The 19,474-nt window shown below is 38.4% G+C and overlaps 1 protein-coding gene across 1 annotated transcript in view; it reads left to right on the top strand.

The window, feature by feature from the left end:
* GRM7 (glutamate metabotropic receptor 7) overlaps window positions 1-19,474 on the top strand; it is a 163,061-nt gene that overhangs the window by 91,230 nt on the left and 52,357 nt on the right. The window contains exons 3-7 of the mRNA XM_053468590.1: window positions 3,498-3,636; window positions 4,365-4,519; window positions 12,341-12,481; window positions 14,424-14,624; window positions 16,508-16,647. Coding sequence (XP_053324565.1) covers window positions 3,498-3,636; window positions 4,365-4,519; window positions 12,341-12,481; window positions 14,424-14,624; window positions 16,508-16,647 — 776 coding nt within the window. The remainder of the gene's footprint in view (window positions 1-3,497; window positions 3,637-4,364; window positions 4,520-12,340; window positions 12,482-14,423; window positions 14,625-16,507; window positions 16,648-19,474) is intronic.

The following is a 19,474-nucleotide window of genomic DNA, read 5'->3' as shown; positions in this document are numbered from 1 at the left end:
TGTCTGTAACAAGGTTTGTCTGCCATTTTAGGGATCCTTCTTTGAATTATTTTAAAGAGTTTCTGAAGCCATGAATTTCTGAATTAACAATGTAAATTAGATCTTATCGGAAGATCACAAGAACATTTTTATTCCTGCTACCTTTATTGGCCATATTAAACTATCATATCTCAAACCCTAGTCCATTCCTCTAATTTCCTTAGACCATTTGTCCGTTAAGTTAAGCACGGGCATGGTTTGTCACTCATATCTGCCTTGCCCACCTGCCTGCCATCTTGCCAGGGTAGAAGAGGATGTATTTGAAAACAAACGTTAGTAGGAATCATACAAAAAAAAGTATTCTATGCAGCCCAGGAAACATGGCTGCAGACATACAGTAAGTAAGTGTAGTGCTATCGCTGTGGATTGCATTGTTAAAGACATAAGGGGCCTCTTAATATCCCCAAATAAAGAGAGAGAAGTAAAAGAAAGCTGTCTTGTTTAAAATATATTCAAATACTACAGCTGCCTAGCAACAGAGTCCTCTTTTTCCTCCAAACCCCTCCCCTATGTATTCAATCTGACCACCAGCAGCCACTCCCACTTGCTTTTTAATGCTTATGCATGTGAAACAGCCATGCTTTACAGAGCCACATTTAGACAGTGATGGCCAGTGAGTGAGTAAGGTGTTCTGTATGATAGGTGTGATGAGAGTACTTAGAAGAGCTTAAACGTAACGCTCCTTCCGTGATATTGTAGATAAGCAGGCTTAGAAATGAAGACAGACATGCCCTGCTGAACAAGAAAATACAGCAAAATGGTATGTTATTTTAAAAAAGGAATATATTAGTATCCATTGCATATTAGTGCTTAATAATGTAAAAATCTAGGAAAGTTGGGAAAAAAACGTATATATGTGGAACAGCGCCTTTAACACTTTCGTCAACAAAAATAAACAGCATTATTTATGCAGGCGGTATACGGATTTCATTTAACTCAGCTTCAAAAGGAGCTGTATATATACAGTATATATTTAACCCCTTAATGACAAAGCCCGTACATGTACAGGCTCAAAATCCATTGTTTTCAATGGGTTTTGGGACCGCCCATTGTCCTTAAGGGGTTAAGGATAATCCACCATTAGCATCATTTCAATTTTATGTTTAACCTCTGTTTTGCGTGATCTTCAAACTGGATAAGTTGACCTCATTCTTCTCAGAGTTGACCCATGTTTGCATGAAACTCACAGCTTCGGTAAAAGAAGTCTTATATTTCAGCTCATTTAATTTGTCATTTTTTGGTAATTGTATTTTTCTTTAAAATAACGTTTGAAAGTAACATATTAATCTGATCAATTTAGAGACACAAGTTATTCTAATTAAAAATAGTTACACTCTCATACGTCTCCCTGGATGCAATCCAGTCCAGCTGAAAAAAAGCTTCGACAAGAGGATCTTTTCAGCCAAATAAGTGGAAAAAAATAATTTGTCTCTATTTCACTTAATTAATAATCCAATTAGGCTGGAAGGGAGAAGCAACTAAGCAAATCCAGCTAGTGAATTAATGTGGCTGCGAATGATTAGTTTGGGAATATAATGGGCTTTGTCAGACCTGTTTTGGTGATCGGGGCGACCAAGACAATGGGTTATTAACTGTAAAACTGGAAAATCTATCACGCTGTTCTCATTTTTTGCCATGCTCCATCTACTGTTTTTTTCCCCATCTATAATATCTTTTTCGGGTTGCATTAAGAAGTGCGAGGTTTATCACGTCAAGGGAAGAGAGGCCCATTTAATCCATTACCTGATAATGAACGTTCACATCCACAGATATACCTGGTTTTATTAGCCATGAAGGTGTTAATGATGTAGAGTTTGACCATGAGAAAAGATTATCTCCTCAATTTGTAGGTCCATAAATACATCCTAATAAAGTTGGCAACAAATATATAAACATAATACAAATGAGAGGTTTTGGTTATATGAATTGGCCAAAGCATAATTAAGCTCACCCGCCACGTCAAGGCACACTCTCAATAGGTGAGCTTAATTATGCTTTGGCCAATTCATATAACCAAAACCTCTCATTTATATTATGTTTATATATTTGTTGCCAACTTTATTAGGGTGAGAAGCACAGACAGTTTTTGCTTTTTGTATACATTGTACAGCCAATTCACTGTTTTTGCAGCATGCTTACACCTGTTTGGTAGGCCTCGTATTATATATTTGTATTATTTGAGCCTGTGACTAGCTTAGCGCACCAACACTTTTTTCTTTTCCATAAATACATCCATTTGTGGTCATGTGGACAAAAGGAGCAAGGGAGGTAAGGAGAGCTTGTAAACCCTTTTTGTATAGCTAAAAACAAATTATCCAAAATTCCCTTTATCAAACCCCTTTTTTTTCCCGCCACCTGCTGATGTTTTTATGGGTTTACAAAATGCACAAGATATTTTGTTACTTTTATCAATGCAGAAGCGGGTTGTCAAGTGTGACATACTATAATAACATTTTTAGATTCTTTTATGTATTAGCCTTACAGCCAAATCATTGCCTTCCTTATCCAGACAAAGACGTGTGCTGCTCCAAAATCTCTAATGATCTATCATACCGATAGTTTGTTTCACATAAGGTTCAGCAGCAACCTTATACGTTGTGCATACAATTAGGGCTTATTCACTAAATGGTGAGTTACTGGTGAACACTGGCTTAATATTCTAATATGAAGTGAAAGCCTTTATGAATGTATTCTAACAAAAAAAAAAGACATAGTTAATGAGATACACTGCTCTCACCCAACCTAAAACTCACCCGATGTGCACTGATGCCTGTTCCAGTTTTCCCATAGGATGCAATTTACTCCAGTCTGAGTTTAAAACATTACTGGAAAATATCTATAATGATACAGTTATGGTTCCTGGGGCATCTAGGCATTCAACCTATAATTGTGTGTCTCAAATAGATTATTGCAACAACAGACAACTCCCGGGTCCTCCGTCTGCTGTGGAGTATAATTACATATCTAACTTAGGGCTATGGAAGTTGACATCCACCATCGCTGGTGCCCTAATAATTACCTCTGCTTTTTAGCTCTGCCCAACTGGTCAGTGCTGTCCTTTAGGCTCGTAATTAATTGTTACAAGAGCTAGCAGGTAAGTGCAGACGAACAGTAGTGATGGTTCTAAACCATAGATTCCAACAAGTAGAAAGGTGCTGAATTCTGTGAGCGTCCGGCTGGCATACAGTTGGTTAAAGTATCTTAATAAAAGCTCTTTGCCCAGCAGAACATATATCAAGCCATAAAAATATAAGTCCAATGTTCTTTTCTTACTCTGTAAATGTTATGTTCTATTATTTATTAATTTTGTGAAATTGTGTAGCCAGAAGACTTTAATAAATGAGCTGGGTATAATTTAGCAGTTCCCGGTATGAGCTGGGAATGTCCTTCACGCCTGGAATGTTAAGTTCTCCGAGAGACAGTATCTTATGTTCTCTTCCTCTCTTGTACCCCAACAGGAGGTCTCTGCATCGCTCAGTCTCTGAAAATACCACATAACAGCAGACCAAACGATTTTGACAAGATCGTCAAGCAATTGCTAGAGACGCCGCAAGCCCGCGCTGTGGTTGTTTTTGCCAATGAAGATGATGACATCAGGTAATGGACAGATTGGTTGGTATAAATGCGGTAACTCAGTGTCATACGGACGGGATGCTGAGTTAGCATGTAGTATACATGGATCTATCTTCCATACTCCCTTTGTGGGTTTCAAGTATCGGACTGTATTTCTTATTTGGTATGGATACGGCTTTTCCCAATGCCACCAATGTGGAAAATAATAGTAGAGTATGTGGTAGTAATGAAAATGCATCTCCTTCCAACACATCACACCCTGAGTGGAGTGGCACTCACCTCTTGGGCGATCATGCCCTCTGCTGTGCCACTTCTAAATGGGGCAGCTACAGGGGAGCTATCTTATCTTCCCAACTGACTCACTTAGAGTATGGAGGCCTGCGTGTTATGATTATTATTATTATTATATATGATGTCATATCCTGATGCTCCTTTGGAGGACAGAGAGCGTAGCTGATGGTGCTGCCCTGGGTCAGACCTCCAGAGGTAAATACAAATCTGCCCCTAGTGATTGCCCATACATATAAAACATATAAAAGTCATATTGTAAGCTTGTTTGAGTAGGCCCTCCTTACCTATTGTTTATGTAAGTCATGTTTTGTTATATATTACTCTCCTGTTCACCCATTGTAGAGTGCTACAGAACATGATGGTGCTATATAAAACAATAAATAATAATACTGTGGAGAACATGAACTTGGTGATTGCACTCAGTTAATTGAGCATCTACATGAATTATTCATCTTCCCCAGACAGGTTTTGGCTGCAGTTAAGAGAGCAGACCAACTAGGACACTTCCACTGGGTCGCGTCTGACAGCTGGGGGTCTAAGACTGCTCCAATAAGTGATCTTGAGGATGTGGCTGAAGGTGCAATCACTATTCTTCCAAAGAGAGCAATCAACGATGGTAAGTACTTTACAAATGTAACAAAGTATTTTATCGCTATCGAAAGATACAGAAGAACACTGAGCACTGATTAGGGGTAAGCAAACCAAACAGGCTTGTCAAATTAAAACGTGTCTTACAGGAAAAAATAATGCAAAGTTCATTTTATCAAGCAGCCAGTATTAAGAGGGCAATATATCTAAAAGTAGAACGCGCCATAAAATACAGAGGTTTGACTAAATAGTGACAAGCATCCAAGTTCCATAATGACAGCGGACAGAAACTTTGGACATGAAAATGAATTCTTCCAATTTAAATATCTGGTTGGGTAGGAAGATTAAATATAGGGCATTAACCTTCCTCCTCTTGAACTCCACATTAATTCCAACTTTCTAATTTGTGAGTGTTTCTTGAAAGGCAATTGAGTAATGGAAATATCAAAGTCCACATGAAGAAGACTGAGGTCAAAACAGCAGTATTTCAGACAAAGGCAGACATTTAGATGTGAAGCTTGAAGACATTCTGCTCTACACCCTCTAAACCAAAGGACAATGTAGCGGAATGTTCTCGTACATTCTCTTAGGTTTGGATTCTTTTAGAAATTCCATATCTATCTAAAATTTGCTGAGGTCAGAAAGTATAAATAGGAGCTGGCTTGAAGAACTATGTTCTAATTTTGACTGGCACTTGGTTTGCCATTAATATGTTCTTTCTCAGTGAGAGTTGGATTGAGTAAAAACGTTTCATTTCTTAGTTTTCATACATACTCTGAGATTCAACTTTCTGTCTTAACCTAGACAGCCATGGCTTCTAGAATCCCCATATGCATTTGCCCCTATTCCCCGATACAGCTGATACAGGACGTGTTAAGCTGAACACATCTCTTGCCACGTGATATACTTACCCTCATTCAGCTCCAGTGCTGACATGGCGAGCATTTTTGGTGGTCTACTGGGACCCCCTGTGCACAGGCACAGAAAATGCTCCAATTGACTTCACTGGGAGCGCTTCTCTGCCACTGATTGGCTGCTTGAAACAGCCAATGGCAAGAAACAGACTACAGAAGAGGCGTTCTGCTGCAGCTCTAGAGCTTTATCTTCTCTTCAAGGTAAGTTATTAATTATTATTCTTTTGGGGGGGCATTTATAAATATACCATATTTGGGTTGAATTGTGTATTAAGTACTAATAGTGATATAGAAATGTTTAAAAAATGTGAGAGGTGGCTCTGAACACATTCTAAACATTTCTATATCACTATTAGTATTTCATGCACAATTGTAATTATATTGTGTGGTTTCTCTTTTCTTTGGAATTTTTTGGTTGACATATAAAACTTTGTTCTGGAAACTGCCTGGGACACTGGGGTCTAAAGGCTAAATTCCCATAATACAATTGATATACAGTGTATTGCTCCTGCAATAGGTCTGTGAGCGCACGCTAACACCAGAAAGCTGCTACCTGTCTGATGGGGACGCATCCCACTCACGCTAATTAGCCTGCAGTGTCTCCTCTGTTGTTGTTACATGCTAATGAATCTGAACAAAATTAGAACAGACACATTTAATGTCACTATTTCATCATCTAATCTGAAGCATCTGCTAGAGAGAATGCAACAGATGATGTGTTTTAAGATGCAAAAAAAGAAAAAAAAGACTGTCATTAAAATTGCTATAAAGGTAACAAAAGTGGGAATGTGCCGGAAGTGGCTTTTTTTTGCAGAGCAAGGAACTTTGAGCTGGATTCCAACACTACTGCTGATCTTATTCTAGATTTCCTGGAATTCCCAGAGCTGCAATAGAAACCTGAAAAGTTGAAAAATGAGATAAAAAATCTTGATTTGCGATAAAGTTAATAATCTGCAGCACAGAGAGAAGTTTTAGTGGTAAATAAAGGCTTTAGGTATCTAACTACTAATGTTTATGAAACATTGTCTCCATCCTTTTCAAATGAAAAGAAACATGGTATCTCCACTCTAGAACCTGTTATCACCCACAAGAATACTCTTTCTTTGGTCTAGAGTACTACTTGACCCTACACTAAAATCAATACCCTGAGCATCACCTTCAAGATCCTTCATGGCTCTTCGAGTCTCATCCCCAACCTATATTTCATGTGTGATATCCTGTTATACACCCACTGCCGATCTGGCCTATTTGTGGTGGCAGGTGCCCAGAGAGGTCATGGAACAAGCACCTAAAAGGATGAGCACGTAATGGTGTGATGCGTGGTGAGAGGTGTGCGTAATGTATGTATGACGTGTAAAGCGTAGTGATATGTAGATGTAGTTGGTAGAGTGAGCTATGATGGAGTCAGTGTGTTTTAGTGTAAGTGTGTTTAAGAGTGAGTGTATTTGTGGGTGTATATGTGTTATAATGAGTGTGTGTGCTAGTGTGTAAATCCTTTGGGGGGGGCTAATATCTCAACTAAACCTTTTCTCCCTAGCCACCTTATACATTTGGAAAAACCTTTTTACTTTCACTCCACAATAACATAAACACAGTGCTAACACACTGCTAACACATACACAATCTGTGCTGCTTTCAGGGCAGTAGAACAATGAGATTCACTCATACTCAGCAAACATTTCAAGCTCCTAGAAAAGAGGCGCATCAAGGGAGGGGAGAACAACATCTGGTTTTGGGTTCCAAAAAGTCACAGTCCCTCCTACACAGAGACAGTTGTCATGTATGTCCCCTATAGCTTTCTATCTTAAAGGGTAACATTAATACAGGTAAAATTACACATTATAAAAACCATTCTACAAAAGGGAGCACTGCTACATAAAACAACACTTCAATATACCGTATATATCTTTTTGACTATGTAGTTTTGAAGGTGCTGCTGGCCGTGGTTCTGCAGAGAGTTTACCCTTTAATTGCATCTTACGTTGTATTTCCATCAATATTATTCACCAAATAATGTAACTTATTACTATTATCATGCCCCTCTTGAACAGGCCACCAGTCTTTCCTTGGTAATACCCATGTCCAGTCCACTTTTTGCAGACGGAGTACCTGGTTCCACTGATTACCCGCTGTTGGGTCAGTTTTGGGCAAATTGGAGCAGTTGTCATCTGTGTAATGGGTAGTCAGCTGATCCTGAAAATGTGGTGAACAGGGTGCTGATACCCACAGACACACTGGGTCTAAGTTATATTTTTCCCTACGTACCACTCAGAATAACTTCAATTAAAATGGTGAATGATGACAATCCCATTTTTATCTCCAGACCTCTTTGATGTGATCATTTATGTTGATTAATTATGCTAAATAGATAAGGTCACATCTCATTTCCATGATGCACAAAAAAAGAGGAAACAGTAACACACTAATTGCGTGTTAATCTCTTGATTTGTTGAGTGTTCTGCTTAAGTAGCTAACTGATAGGACCACAGTATCCTCTGTAGCATCACACCCAGCAGGGTAACTTGCACACAAAGGTCGATGAGTCTCCCGTGGAGAAGACATTAGGAGCGCAAATACCGACTTAAGATGATTGGTTAAGCTTTTTTGCATTAGATGTATATGCTCCCTGTGTAATTAGCTGTCTAAATGCCTACCCTGTACATTATACAGGGCTAGACAAGCTCTTTCTGCAGCAGAAGATGACCGAGGTTGAACCCCTAAAATGTGTAATGAAGTCAAGCAGTTGAAACCATTACTATCCTGACACCTCCCCCATGGGCAAAGACCCCAATGACCCAAGGGGACCTTGATAAGTAAGGGGCATGGGTGGACACCAAATATTTTGTACAATTTGGCTCCTAAAGATTAGTTACATGAGATACTGAGAAACACTTATGGACCAAGTTTGAGGATTTTGTCCATTCGCCTTTGAAGATTCGCAGTGACATTGATGAGACGTAACAGCCTATTATGATTATAGGAGGCTCTTGGAATAGGACTTATTACGTCTGTGACTGCTAGTATTTATTTTAGCAAACAGACCTTTAAGTGACAGCAGTATTTTCAATATTTGGTGGCATCTGACGTCTTTTATTTAACTGCATATTCCGGCTGAGCGACATTTTAGGATTTTCAGCTCTGACCTATATATCATGGTTCAGCAGCGGAAGCCCTCAAGCTGTTGCGGAAGCTGGTTAAGTGTGAAGTGGGATTTTTTTTTTAATAAACCTATAATGTGTCTACCGGAGCCCCTAATATTTCAGCCCGTATTTCATTCTTCATCCTTGCACAGCTTCCATGGGTAAATAGTAGTTAAACTCCAGGCTGCTCACCCACTGTGTATAAGCACAAGCAAGGATGCAGCATAAAGGGCTTTCAACTTGGATTGTCATTTACGGCCCTGACAGTTTTTGTTAAGATCATTGACGTTGCTTCCTTGAGCTAAAATGTTCTGCCCCCCTCCTTTAAAACAGTGATGTTTGATGACTTTGTACTTTCTGTGCCTGTAAAAACTATTATGAAACTTTTGGGAATAAATCATAACTTTTACCAAGGCATGCTTCCTACTGATTGTTATATGAACCTATATAAACAGCATTTCCCCCCTATGAGTTGTAATAAAGTTTGCCGGCGTGAGCCGTGACCTACGCCAGTCAGAAATCCCTACAGCATTTGAATGGTCCACAGCTTTTGATCCCTAAGGGCTGCTCATCCGTTTATCTCGTGAATCCAGTTTAGGAACTTGTTTCCAGTTCGACAGAACAATACCAGTGTCTGTCATAGCTGGATGAAGTTGACACAGAATAGAATTTTTGCCAATCCCCTGAGAGTGACAGAGATAATGCAAAGCAAACAATGTTCCCATCCAGAAGCTTTCATACTTTGCCATTATTGGACTCCTCCATGCAGAAGAACCCACAATTAAACATTGGCTGCTAAAGCTGAGCAGAGCCATTCACAACCCTCCCAACCTACCCGTGACTGATACATGAACAATTGCATTTGAGAAGCAGCCAAGGGAAGGCAGCGTTCTCTCTGGCCTGTATCTCTTTCGTCTGGCAAAGATGTTGTAAACAGAGAGACTTTTGGCTCACTTCATAAGAAGACGCTGGACTGGCTTGGCCTTGGTTGGACTTGTGCTGGCTGAAGTGCCACCTCCGTATATGAAATGTCACTTTGCTGAAACACTTAAAGCAGATCATAGTAAGCTATTTCCCCAATAAACTGCGTTCTTAAAATGGACCTCCTGAGGTTGGGAGCAGGTCTTCTATTGGTTACGGTTACGGACTTTTAGTTATATAGCAAGGAGAGCTACAATTGGGAGTGCAAATAAAATACAATGTATATCATCACAATTAACTTAGTAAACTGAAAATGCTCGGCAATTATAAGGATTGCTAATGCGTTCCAGTAGCATCAAGAGTGAATGTGCCATTTAAATCGTGGTCGGCAGCTTCCCCACCTTCCCTCGAAAACTGATATCCAAAACGTGCATCAATTGTAATTTTGTGCAAAGAGTTTTATGAGTTAAGATTTTTAAACACATCAATGTTATCTTCTGTTCTTTCACTGCTGCTTGCTTCACCCATCTCTCCCTTACTTTCTATCTCTGAGGTGTGTTGTTTTTTTCTGTGCTTCATGCCTCGTCTGCGAGGGCCGCATTGACACATTCTGTATTTATATGTACACAGCCGCACAGATGGCTCACTCTATAGAAAGTACTTGGCATTGCTGCTAACAGGTTCTGGGTACTTAGCTCCCTCCTGCCGTACTTCACACTGCAGATAAATTCACCTGTCTGAAATATTTATCAGCTAAGGACCATCTTCTGCGGGGAAGAGTAGAATGCCGACACAACGGGGTGCAACCTGAGAATGACATCAACATGTTAAGAGATGGTGCCTGAGGAGAGGTTTCTGCTATCTAAACATATCACTCTGATATAGATACATGAGTAGCACATGTACTGTCTTGGAATCCTCATATTCTACCTGAAGAGCCCTCTAAATGGCAACCCACAGAGACTTATTCACTAAAGTAGGAGTTTGCAGGAGAGCTCATCATGTCATCTCTCTGACTTCTCTGTTTATTATGAAGGACCATCTCCATTGAGTTTTTCCTCTAAGAAAGGCTAAACATGCCCTGTATAGTGGAAAAGAAAAAATGTCGGTGCGCTAAGCTAGTCACAGGCTCAAATACAAATGTGTAATACGAGGCCTACCAAACAGGTGTAAGCATGCTGCAAGAAACAGTGTATTGGCTGTACAATGTATACAAAAAACAAAAACCGTCTGCGCTTCTCACCCTAATAAAGTTGGCGACAAATATATAAACATAATATAAATGAGAGGTTTTGGTTATATGAATTGGCCAAAGCATAATTAAGCTCACCCGCCACGTCAAGGCACACTCTCAATAGGGTGAGAACCTACTCTCACCTCCTACATAGTGGACACACAAAGCAGTTTATACTGCTACCAAAACCTTATTAATGTGTTGGGGGAGGTGCAATTAAACCTCCTCCCTATTAACCCCTGGACAGCAAGCTGCAACCAGACTGATGAGGAGCCAACAACCTCAAATATGTGCAAACAGGGAAAAGAAAAAAATGTCGGTGCGCTAAGCTAGTCACAGGCTCAAATACAAATGTATAATACGAGGCCTACCAAACAGGTGTAAGCATGCTGCAAAAACAGTGTATTGGCTGTACAATGTATACAAAAAAACAAAAACTGTCTGTGCTTCTTACTCTAATAAAGTGCCCTGTATAGTGTATAGTAAAATCAATGCCATCAGAACAAAAATATCAGTTTTTAGCTGCATTATACAAGGGTCAGCTCAACTATTCAACTTCCAGAGAAGCTCCTCAGACCTTAGACTTAGACCTTCTTCACGCATAGCAAAGTTGGTGAGTTAAACCAGCAAAACAACCTGCCAGTGAATAAGTAGTAAAGAAATTCTACAGGTCTTATCTATTACAAGGGGAAATTCCAAAGTGATTTTAGCCCAAGAATAATAGATTTTGATGAATCAATTGTTTAAACCCCACCACTACAGCAGCAGTCTACATAACCAGGTCCGAGCGTGGACGTCTCTTGAATTTCTGCGGTAGCCGGAGAATGAGATTGGGAAAAGGCTGGCATTTAAAGGAAGTAGCATGGCGTGCAAATATTTAAATAGTCAGCAAGTGAAAAGCTCCTAATTAATCTTGATTGGCAACTGTTAACAATGTACTCGTGCAATTAGTCATTTGAATAAAGAACAGGGTGAAAAGAGACAAGCTGCTCTTTGTTGGGTGATTTCTCGGCACTAAGTAGAGAGACCCCAATATGTCCAGAAGCTCTGCGCACAATGATAAGATATATGAGAAACGCTTGCTGTGTCCATGGGGCCAATTAGCAAACAGCGTGTATCAAGGCGGTCTACGGGTGCAGGCGTTTCTGTCCGTCTTCAGGGACAACGAGGGGAGATGAGCATCTAGTTGGCAGTTTAGAAACATAGAAATTGGTCAAGACCAATTCAACCCACCTAGTCTGCCCCCTTTTTTCCTGTTATGAAGAGTTCAACTTTAACAAGCTCTTAATATTTTCTAACTGTACTAACTTCTATCCCTTCAGCTGGAAAGCTGTTCCACTTATCTACCACACTCTTAGTAAAGTAAAACTTCATTACATTACATCTAAGCCTGTGTGATGCTGTATTGGTCAAAATATGATATGATTAAAGCTTATTAAGTTTGTGTCGGCAAATAGTTCATATTTATGGTTTTTTTTGTTAGACTGGACGTGACAACAGGACAATTCCTTGGCTAGTATGTGATGTCACAACAATCCCCCCCATGACATGACTCTGCATGAGTTACACTTTTGGCAACTATGCTTTATGGATCTTCAAGTATATGTTATCAGAGTATTTATTCTGCACTTTTTTTGTAGGTTTTGAGGTATATTTTACATCGCGGACCTTGGAAAATAACAGGAGAAATGTGTGGTTTGCAGAATACTGGGAAGAAAATTTCAACTGCAAGTTAACTATTACCGGCTCAAAAAAAGAGGACACTGATCGCAAGTGTACAGGTAAAATTTATCTAAACTGGTTTAAGAAGACATCAAAAATACATTGTTTTAGAGATCATTATACTTAACGTTGGTAATTGTCTCTTTAAGTTAACATTGTACCACTGGGCTGGAGCGGGGATGACGTAAATGTGGCCGACAGATGGATATGAGAGGTTTACGTTTTTATGGTCACGTAGCATATCCACCCGTGACTGCCCACCGCAGCGTGGAGTGCCAAGGCTGGGAATACCGTACGATCTACTCATTGAAAGTTAACACTTCTGTAACTAAATGTATCATTAGGAAGGTTTATGAAAAAATAAAGTCTCATTTGTCAAACTGGTAATTACACATAGTTTGTTTTCTATTATAATAATTATAACAATTATATCAAGTAGTGAGGTTTATTTAGTGCAGGGTTAGCCTTGGGTTTAATGTATCTTATTCATTAATATTAATCAGCATTGAAAGGGTTAAACATCAAAACAGATTTTTTTTTATTATTATTTTGTTTAAATCAGTAATTTAACCCCCCTTATATGATTAACAAATAGTGTCTTGGGCTTTATGTCAGGAAAAGGTATCAGGGCTCAACCTAAATGACTACTTTAAAGTTATGTAATTGAACAAGATGCTACAAATGTAACAATGTTAAGTGTCTTTGGGTTTTCACCAATTACCTTTGATGTAATAATTTTAATGCGTTGGTAACACCTTTTTTACCTAACTCTCAAAGAGTATATTAAGACTAATTATTCATCATATCTAAAGGAAGAAAATATTTCTGACTTTTACAACTACAAATCAGTTCTTAGTCATGTTGGTTGAATCAACCCACTAGTTATCGTTTTGACTCATTGAATCAAACTCATCATTCCTATTATTGTTAAATGCCCTAACCCCACCAAACACACGTTTAATCATGTAAAGTGTCCCCCCATTTTTTAAGTTAGAATTTCTCTTTGCTGATTGGTTATGGGAAGATGCAAATGCTAGTCATCACTACCAGGCATGCGTCAGTGAGATTAACATGGAAACAGTTTATTATTATTATTATTATTATTATTATTAACTTTTATTTATATAGCGCCTACAGTTTACGCAGCGCTTAATACAATACATATATTCAAGGGATATGACAAGACGAGAATTGACAGACTAAAACAAACCGATACATGCGATGGAGAGAGCCCGGCTCGCAAGCTTACAGTCTAGAGTTTAAGCAGGTCCATTGAGTCTTGGAACTCCTATCAGAAGATGTGAAAGTTTTAACTTATCATGGAGAGACATAATGCTATAGAAACAAATGTGGACATATACATTGTGTCCCCTAGTTTGTATATAATGAAATACACCACTTCAGTTACAAACGGTATCCCTAAATATATCCAGTTAGGACCCTTAAAAACCTAGGCTTTTGTAATAAGATTGGAAATCTGGCCGGGTTTAATGAAGGGTAGTTCTTTAGTTTTGATGCTCTCTGAACTGTATTCTAGCGGGACTGTTTCTGGATTACTGCCAAAAGGAAACTAAATATGGGACAGAGAATGCTAAAAACCCAAGATGATGGAAAAGGAGGAGGAGGAGGAGCGGTTCTGGGGGAGAGGACAGTAACAATAGGCAAATGACATGTGTCATTTGCCTAACAATAGAATATTTTTACACAGATATGTCACTTTCAAATAAATCAAAATCGTGGAAATAATTTCTGAGATGTCGAAATGAAAAGAGAAAATATCTGTATAAAACAGGTTCTGCAAAAATAATTATGAGTTAGATGCACAGAGTAAGAGGGAATTTGTCGTAGGACTCGCATGACGGATGAACGTGTCCACACAGGTTCATTATATATATATATATATATATATATATATATATATATATATATATATAATGCCGTTCTTCCACTTGTCATAGTGTTTGGTTGCACTGGAAATATATACTCTGTCTCCTCTTGCAGGCCAAGAGCGCATCGGTCAAGACTCGAAATATGAACAGGACGGCAGGGTCCAGTTTGTCGTAGATGCCGTGTATGCCATGGCACACGCTCTGCATAATATGAACAAGGACCTGTGTCCAGGTTTCTCTGGACTTTGCCCCGAGATGGAGCATGCAGGGGGGAAGAAACTGCTTAAATACATCCGCAACGTCAGCTTTAATGGTAAGTGTTTAGGGACTTTAGCTTGATCAGAAGATCTACTATCACACATCTACTATCTTACTTTGTTGTTTAGAACTTAAGCCATACACTGACTACCGCCAGAACAATACCATTTAACAGTTTACTATTTTACAGTTACTAGTGCCAGATACATAGATCTACTGGAAATCAACCGTACATTCCCTTACGAAAAATTACTGCAGTTTTTCTGAAGTAATACTGCAGTTTTTTGGACATGAAAAAACTGCAATACTGCACTTTTACTGCAGTATTACTGCACATTTACTGCAGTTTTACTGCATTTGTACTTCATTGTACTGCAGTTTTACTGCAGTTATTTTTGTACGGAAGTACAAATGCAATAAAGCTGCAGTACATTGAATTACAACTGTAGGTTTGCAATATAAAAAAAAGTGCAGTAAATGTGCAGTAATACTGCAGTAAAAGTGCAGTATTGCAGTATTTTCATGTCCAAAAAACTGCAGTATTACTTCAGAAAAACTGCAGTAATTTTTTCGTAAGGGTTGGGTGGGATTTTATATGTAAAACTGGTGTGCATCAGGTGAAAAGTTCTAAACGTAGACAAAGACTCCATTTAATATAGGCAGTTACCACAATGACCCCTCAAAAACACAGCCTACTGAACTAAAACTATAGCCTATGGCACAAAAATCTGAGATGTATTTACACCAGACCTTGCATCATGTACAAAGGAGCCAGAGAAATCTGAACTAACCACGCCAGAGAACTAATGGTGGGTAAATGTGCCCTGGAAAGGAATCTTTATGGCCCAAAAGTAATTCCACATGTTCTTATAACCTGGTGCTTTTAACCCTGTATGCTGTGTATAGTACGCAGGTACTGTCCCACCTATAGTTGCCCTTGCTGCTGGCTGCCTCTATCACATTTAGCCTGGATATATCTCGTTCCTGCCCGCCACACTTGCATTTCAGTGAAACACGGCAGGGTACTCAGCTGCAAGAAGGGTTATTATTTCCTTCTTAAACTATCCAGTGATTTCTTTAATAATTTTCTCCATTTCCTTCAAAGAATAATTGAACTCATTTTGGTAATTTGGCCCGCATTGTGAGGTAGAGGCACACAAGTCTTCAAGAGTTAGCACATATATATGGTTTTACAACCTACTGTTCATGTCCAGCATCAGGGGAAAAAAGCAGCTCTAATTATTTAGCAATTTAGTTGCAAATTTAGAGATTTTCAGTCTTGCTTTTAAAGCTTCGAAAGACACTGTCTGGATTTTCTTCCATTCAATTTATTCTTAGTTATAAAAATCAGGATTCTTTAAGGAGATAATCTGGTTTAGTCTCCCTTTTTTACATACAGTCGAATCCATGGGTAATGTTCCTTTTGATACAGCATCATAATCTGTAATAACTTAGAGTTTCAGGGATCTTCAATAGCTCTCATTATCCATTATAAGGTAAAATAACACAACTTATCCCACCGGTGGGAGCAATAGTCCTTACTGCCTTTATATTTAGAAAAGAAATAGTAACTTTGTAAGTTTCCAAGAAGTAAGAATTTGGTCATAATAGTTTCTTTTTCTAGTTTTTGTCTTGGAAGAAGACAATGCTAGTTGACATGTGTTGTCACCCTTGAGATAACATTCTAGAGGAAAAGGTTGCCAAGTCAAACCCATGTGTCTTCTGCTCAATGCTTCTGCTTGTAGTAATGGCCCAACCCAAACACAGTGATTATGATTTGTGAAATTAGGCCAAAGTAGCTTTAGAGAAGGTGAACACTATAGTGTTTTGCATTACGAGGGCTCAAAGGAAGCCACCCATAGACAAGCTCTTCTCATTGAGAATTCCATCGCTTCATCAAAGGGCTTTGTTGTAATGATCAACATTCCTCCCACACAGGCAGCGCCGGGACGCCTGTGATGTTTAATAAGAATGGGGATACTTTGGGACGATATGACATCTTCCAGTACCAAATCATAAACAACAGCACACAAGGATACAAACTAATCGGACAGTGGACGGACGAACTACAACTTAATGTGAGTCTTGTTGGGTATCCAAGTTGCATGAATAACGAATCCTTGTCTGTGAGTAGACTACAGTTCTTGTCGTAGTCAAGAATAAGTAGGGATTGATTATGTGAAGGGTAAGCGTTCTTAGTGTTAGATGAAGATCTTACCTTTAGTGTCCAGAACTGGACAGTTTCCATCTTCTAGGTTTTGTTGAGCTGCAGTACAAGACCCATCTCTGTCCATGGTTGTCTACTCCGATCTGTCTAGACAGGCCACTTCTAACGCAGGCCATTATGGAGACTTTCTAACCATCTACCACAGATCTAATGATTAACGCATATATATAGGAGCTACTATTGTGATTTCTTGTAGGGAAACAGACACTGATGAGCTTATGGTGTCACAGTACACGGTGAAGCAAGAGTAACAGAGGGGAATCTGTAATTATGAGCAGCGTTCTTAATTGCTTGGGACAGCAGTAGGTTTTTAGAATTGTTCCATTAATTCATAACACAAAATAAACTAAGTGTGAGACTTCTTTTTATTATTATTATTATTATTATTTTCTGAATTTGCAGTCACATAAATTAGGTTTATTAACCTATTGAAATATAAAATGTCGGTTTAAGAGAGCGACAAATTATTTTTGAATGTTGATTTATCAAATTCTTTAAAGACCTTGCTGCATATATATATATATATATATATATATATATACGGTAACTTATTTGGAACATGTAATTATAGCATCAAAGCTATTGTAGTCTCACAGTAAAACAGTATGTGCTCACCAAGTAGCTTGAAGTTGTAGGTTTATTTGTTAAATAGCGCCATTTTTAACTGCAAAGATAACCAGTGCTGGTTCCGGCAGCCCTGGAAGGAGACGCGAGGTGAATTCAGGACAGAAGAAGTCATTAGTTATACACATTTGGCTTCACAAGTCACAAGTCTCAGCTTTGCTGAGGTCGAATAGCCCTTTACTTGTAAACCACAAATCCCTGATTGAAAAACAAAAATTACAAGTTCTAGACAGTTACAACAAATGCATTTGAAGCTTCTAAAAGCTGTACAGGTGACAGGTGCACTTTAATCTTGGAGATTAAAAGCCTGAGATTCTAGGTGATCGCGTACCAGACTACTTTCCCCCCGAGGTCACTAATTTGCCGTTGACTGATTTCTGAGGTTTGATGTTACTGGAGCGACAGGATTTGCAGTTTAGTAAGATTTAGCACTCTGTCATTCTCTGTCATTACATTTTGTATATGTTTTGTGATTTGCACATTTTTCCTTGAGCGGATTAATGCCGTGTATACTTTGTGTATGTTATATTTGCTCCTCAATCCTCACACTCTCACGTAGGGATCTGATTTAACTAAAAATATCCCTTCTGGGGAAATATTTAAGTTTTGTTTTGATTAGGAGCTAAACTAAAAGTTGGGTTTTCCTAGCGACGGGTCCAGCTGAAAACCATATTTGTTAGCATTTTGGGTATTTTATCTATAAAAACAAAAAACTAGTCCTTTATTATTCTACCTATCCTATAAGTTGTGTGTTTAGCTACTACTTGGTGGTTACACATAAACACTTCAATCATCGATGACGTGGTTGACTCCAAACCAAGCCAATATATGGTTCCAAATATCATGGTCATTTTAGTTTATTTACTCATTTACCAGAAAATAATTTGTGTAGGAAATATGTGTAATGCACACGATATGCTACTATAGGTATAGTTGATCTTCTTAAAGGTAGTGGAATGAGTTTAAAATGATTGATAACCTTAAAAAGCTAAGAAATTCAGCGTAATCCTATTCCTAGACCATACTACTTGACAGGCAGGCCAAACTCTGTGATTTTAGGTTAGTATTTAGCATATTGAAACACTAATTAATTATGATATATTAATCAAATGATTCTAAAGCTCCGGCAGGATTATGGCCCTGGAGGACAGAGCTGGACAGCCATGTGTTAGTTAATTGTTACTTAGGTTTCAGTCAATAGCATGGTATTTATTTATAATAATTGCTTCCAAACGTCATTGCATTTGTCCCTTGGCATTTGGTGACATTTCTTGCTGTTTGGTGAATCCATGATTAAAAGTTAAATATAGGGTAGGTATAGCTACTAAATCCTCCAGAGGCATTCGGTGCCGGCACAGTTTTATATCCCCTTTCAGGAACACAAATGTAATTAACTTCTTCTTAAAGCCTTAAAGGGTTTAATGATAATAATAATAATAATAATAATAATAATAATAATAAAAAATTAGTCTCAATTTTTAATTAAGTTTGATAAATACTTTTTTTAAAACCTCAAAATAATTGATATAAATGATTTTATAAAGCACAGTTTTATATCCCCTTTCAGGAACATGCATTTAATTAACTTCTTCTTAAAGCCTTAAAGGGTTTAATGATAATAATAATAATAATAATAATAATAATAATAATAATAATAATAATGATAATAAAAATAATGATATGCAGTATTTAGTCTCAATTTTTAATTAAGTTTGATAAGTACTTTTTTTAAACCTCAAAATAATTGATATAAATGATTTTGTTATCATACCAACAATAATTTTAAATGGCCAAAGAGGAACATTTTGGGGTATTTTCGGGGGGAGTGGTTAACGGTGTGGCTGGGGGAGGGGACTTACAGAGACTTTGTGACCTATTGATAGCTATAGTAGCTGTTAGGATCCAGTGAGGATCATCGTTTACCTTCACAGTCTATTGGAGACCCTCCCTCGAAGCCCCTCGCCTCACCTCCCTGACACAGTACCACTCCTCTTATCAGTTAAGACTTTTGTGGAGGACTAGTCCTGGTAAGGTCCCCGAAATTCCCCCCAAGA

The sequence above is a fragment of the Spea bombifrons genome, chromosome 6, assembly GCF_027358695.1.
Source record: "Spea bombifrons isolate aSpeBom1 chromosome 6, aSpeBom1.2.pri, whole genome shotgun sequence".
NCBI classification, from domain to species: domain Eukaryota; kingdom Metazoa; phylum Chordata; class Amphibia; order Anura; family Pelobatidae; genus Spea; species Spea bombifrons.
Note: the sequence above shows the minus strand (reverse complement) of the source record. Positions and strands in the feature narration are given on the sequence as shown.